This window comes from Triticum urartu, chromosome 3A (assembly GCF_056163025.1).
Source record: "Triticum urartu cultivar PI428250 chromosome 3A, HENAU_Tu73, whole genome shotgun sequence".
Lineage (NCBI taxonomy): Eukaryota > Viridiplantae > Streptophyta > Magnoliopsida > Poales > Poaceae > Triticum > Triticum urartu.
In genome coordinates, this window is record NC_141875.1 from 58,491,545 (window position 1) to 58,496,414 (window position 4,870).

Sequence of the window (4,870 nt, forward strand, 5' to 3'; positions counted from 1 at the left end):
GTGGGTGTCCGCGCCACCAGTTTGGATGGGGGCGACGCCGGCGCAGGAGGCGACGTACCTCGAGATGTGGCACCAGCGATGGCTGGCCGAGGAACGCCGTCGCGGCGAGTACGAGGAGATGCTCGAGCGCGACCTCGAGGAGGAGCAGCGCGATACTGAGGAGGAGGCGCGCCAGGCCGCGCCTGCACAGGCGGCCGCACAGCCCCCCACGACGGCACTGCTCGCGCTGGCATAGCCCCCCGCGCCGGCACTGCCCATGCCGGAACAGCTGCCCGCGGCCAACATCGCCACGACTTGGAACAAGACGTTCCCTTGGGCCGGCCCTGCGCTGACGCTCATCGACCTCACCGACCCCGAGGACGACGACGACGCCTAAAGCAGCGCGCCGCCTCGTAGTTTAGTTTGTTTTAATGCTAATGTGGGCACGTGGACTCTCGCCGGCCTTCCTTTCCTGCTTTAATGTTTAATTAAGTTGTTTTTATTTTAAATATGCATGCACAGTTTTTTTTTGTCGACGCTGTTAAAATGGGTCGGGCAAGCGTTGGGCGCATACGCCGACTCAAACGCGGATGCGGACGTCCTTGTGCGCATGGCCGACCAAAACGAACAAACAAATAAAATTGTGGTTCTTTTGGGTCGGTCCATTAGAGTTGCTTTAATAATATGCTTAGAAGGAGCGGGGTCCAAGTAGATGGCTGTGAGCCGTCAGTTCAAATTGTGCATGCAGTTTGGGCCGATGTCGTAGCAGGTGACGGCAGGCGATTTCGACTAGTCTAGTAGAGATCGCATCGCCAAGTTTAATCCGGGCCTGGATTGTGCCACGGAATGCAAACAAATCGCTCCGGTGCAGCCAAGATGACCACACTCTACGCAAGGCCGCTATAAATATCCAAACCTCCTCAACATGAGACAACACATCAGCGCACGACGTACTCTTAACGCCGATCGAGCTCAAAGTTACCGGCCATGGCTGCCGAGAGCCCAGCGTACTACTGGCCCCTCCTGCCTCTCCTTATAGTCGTAGTAACCGTGCTCTACCTGGCGGGGGTGTTCCGCAGCCGCAGGAGGTCGGCCGGCCAGCAACGGTTTCCTCCGGGGCCATGGGCGCTGCCGGTGATCGGCCACCTGCACCACCTGGCCGGCTCGTCGGTCCCGCCGCACCACGCCATGCGCGACCTGGCTCGGCGCCACGGCCCGCTCATGCTGCTCAAGTTCTGCCAGCTCCCCGTGCTGGTGGCCACCTCCCCGGACGCGGCGCGCGAGATCATGAAGACCCACGACGTGGCCTTCGCGTCGCGGCCCCTCAGCCCGACCATGCAGCTCTTCCTGCGTGGCTCCGAGGGCCTCGTCTTCGCGCCATACGGCGACGGCTGGCGGCAGCTCCGCAAGATCTGCACCCTCGAGCTCCTCAGCAACCGCCGCGTCCACTCCTTCCGCGCTGTCAGAGCGGAGGTGCTTGGACGCCTCCTCCGCTCCGTCGCGTCGGCGGCATCGGCGTCGGCGTCCATGAACTTGACCAGGGGGCTAGCCTCGTTCGTCGCGGACTCCTCGGTGCAAGCCATGATCGGCCGCTTGAGGAGCGACGACCGTGACACTCTGTTTACGCTGCTGCGGGAGGGGTTTAAGATCGTGCCGGGGATGACCCTGCCGGACCTTTTCCCGTCGTCACGGCTCGCCATGCTCCTCAGCCGCGTGCCCGCCAGGATCCAGCACCGCAACAAACGCATGGCCGCCTTCATGGACTCCGTCATCCAGCAGCACCGGGACAAGAAGAGATCAACAGCTTGCAACGACGGCGGAGAGGAACACACGGAGGACTTGCTTGACGTTCTCTTGAGGCTCCAGGACGACATGGACTCCCAGTATCCCCTCACCACGGAGAACATCAAACTGGTCATCATAGTAAGCTCTCTCCCGAATCCCGATCCTGTTCAGTGTTTACCATCACCAAGAACCCTCGATCGAAATTATTGTTTGCATGCAGGACATGATTAGTGCGAGCAGCGAGACCACGTCGACGACGCTGGTGTGGGCAATGGCCGAGCTGCTGCGGAAGCCGGCGGCCATGCGGAGGGCTCAAGACGAGGTCCGCCGGCAGCTCGACGGCCACCGCAGGGTGACGGAGGACGGCCTGGCAGACCTGCACTACCTGCGGCTGGTCATCAAGGAGACGCTCAGGCTGCACCCGCCGGTGATGCTCATCCGGGAGTGCGGCCCGCGGCAGCAGGTGCTCGGCTTCGACGTCCCACAGGGCGCCATGGTGCTGGTCAACGCCTGGGCGATGGGCAGGGACCCGGCCCACTGGGACTCCGCCGAGGAGTTCCTTCCGGAGAGGTTCGAGAACTGCGGCGCGCCGGACTTCAAGGGGACGGACTTCGAGTTCCTGCCGTTCGGCGCCGGCCGGAGGATATGCCCCGGCGTCTCCTTCGGCCTCGTGCACCTCGAGCTCGCCCTCGCGGCGCTGCTCTTCCATTTCGACTGGAAGCTGCCGGACGGGATGGTCCCCGAGGAACTGGACATGACTGAGGAGGCCGGGCTCACCACGCGCCGCCGGGCCGAGCTACTGGTGTTCGCTGTCCCTCATGTCCCTGTGCCCACCACAGATCAGTAGACGTACTCGTATTATTAGCACCAAGAATAGTCTCGTGTGTTTGCACGGTTTGTATTTGTGGTGACTATGAGTTTAAAATAAGAGTGTGGCTAAGTCTGAGTCGACTGAGATTTGACCAAGTCTCGGTCAAGTGACATACTATGCAAAAGAGAAAAGAAAAAAACTGATTTTTTTTTTGCACAAATCTCAATGTTAGATCTCACGGATATAGCATCAACTGAGACTTCGCTATGTCTCAATCGACCGAGACTTAACAAGACTATTAAAATGAATATCTTGGCTACGGTTGTAAGGATCTGCAGTTTCCCTGTGCCCACAGATCAGTAGACGTACCCGGCCGTATTAGCACCGAGAAAAATTTCTTGTGTTTGCACGGGTTGTGTTTGTGCTTTGTGGTGACAATCGTGAGATGCCGGGTTATGAATTTATTATTTTAAAATAAGAATGTGCCTAGGTCTCATTCAACTGAGATTTAACAAAATCTCAGTCAAGTGACATCGAGTGAGACTTCTCTAAGTCTCGGTCGACTGGGACTTAGCAAGACTATTAAAATAAATGTCTTAGCTATGGTTGTAAGGATCTGCAGTTTTTATTTTTGTTGTTTTCTTTAAGAAAAAGCCGTCATGGCGACTTTATATGAAGAATTGCTAACTGTGCTAAGATAAAAAAAAGGGGGGAGGTTCCCTAACACAATGATTGAATTTGGCATAAAATGAACAAAAAATTCAGAATTACAAGCTAAAAGATGCACAATTTGATTGGCTTCCCGAGGGTATAAAATTTGACATTTGCAAAACCTTGACATGAAAATGGCCATTCTTCAAAAAACTGCAACTGCAACACCAAGGATGCTTTTGGTATGGGACGCGTTTGGTTACTTGCACCATTTTTTTGAGGTTGCATGGAAAAAACGGGCCAGGCTGAGTAGAATCTGTTTGAGGAGATACATGTGAGTTCCTTTTCGTTCTTGCCTACAGTAGAGCATGTTGATGACATATAGCCTGGCATGGTTTGTGTGGTTACTAGGGAGATGAGTCTTACAATATGTAAGATCATCGGTAAGATGGATGCTGATATTTAATAGCATTGCTTCGTTTAATTTTTAGGAAAAAATAAATTCATATCAATGAAGTCAGCTGGCTATGTATCGGTAATTATTTGTGTGCTTGCTACTTGAGTATTTCAGGGACTGATTGATTTATGAGCAAGTCATCCTTCTTGCATCTTCTCTGACACTTTGTGGACACGAAATTGATGAAGATAATGTGATTTGTTTTGGTTACCGAAGTTTGATTGAACTAGAATAATGCCCGCGCGTTGCAACGGGATATAAATCTTCTAGTACGTCGGCTTGTGATTTATCTGTCTACAATAGTGCGATTGTATAAATAAATGATCATCAAATTCTGCCCATGAATTACTTTATATTTTGATCCGAAGTTTGGTATGTAAATTAAAGTGAAACTGGATCAGAAGGTAAGTAAATTAAGTTGATTTATTATCATACAGGGAAGGTTGGACAAAGCGGTGGTAGGAAGAAAGGTGAAATGGAAACCTTACGTTCCTTTTAAGTAGTAGAGATAGAGATTCAGGTGGAACGGTCGGCCAATTGCAAGAGAACGTATTTATGAATTTGCTTATTTTGATTCACAATATAGTAATATTTATCATGCATGAATTGCAGTTTTTAGTCCCTTAGTATGACATACACTACAAAAAAGAATCTAGTTTGCATTCTACCTAGGGCATGTACTTATTTCCTATGTATTACTCCCCTAGCTGCTATGCACATTGTTACTTTCCTTCCTATTGTTTTTTGGTGTTCCGCTGGTAATTGTCCAAAAATTAAAACCACCAAAATTATCGATTTTTGTGAGTTTTGATATTAATTTTAAGCATTGTTATAGTACCTTTACAATTGAGCATGTCCAGGCTGTTATGGTGTCTTTATGCATGTTCTTATTTGCATCAAGAGTCGTCAAAATGAGGTATGATTGCTAAGGCCACAATAAAAATGCATTGCCTACTGCCATTGAAAAGGTTAACATGGATATGACAAAGAAGGGCACATGTTGCGACCTCTTTATGGATGAAGAAAACGACGCGAGGCATGAAGATCGAAAGAAAATAGTACAAGATGTTGGAAATATGAGCAATTTACTGAATGATTTATTAACAGAAATACTAGATAAAGCACGACTAGTATAGCAGTGATAAAACAAGTCATGCGATTTGACAAAGAGAAGGTAAACATCAACT

General features: G+C 50.7%; 1 protein-coding gene across 1 annotated transcript; it reads left to right on the forward strand.

Annotated features, from left to right (window-relative positions):
- The first annotated feature begins 966 nt into the window (after window positions 1-966).
- Window positions 967-2,611, forward strand: LOC125547929 (premnaspirodiene oxygenase-like). The gene is made up of 2 exons (XM_048711663.1): window positions 967-1,902; window positions 1,985-2,611. The coding sequence occupies exons 1-2, from the start codon at window positions 967-969 to the stop codon at window positions 2,609-2,611; spliced, it is 1,563 nt and encodes a 520-aa protein (XP_048567620.1).
- The last annotated feature ends 2,259 nt before the right edge of the window (window positions 2,612-4,870 follow it).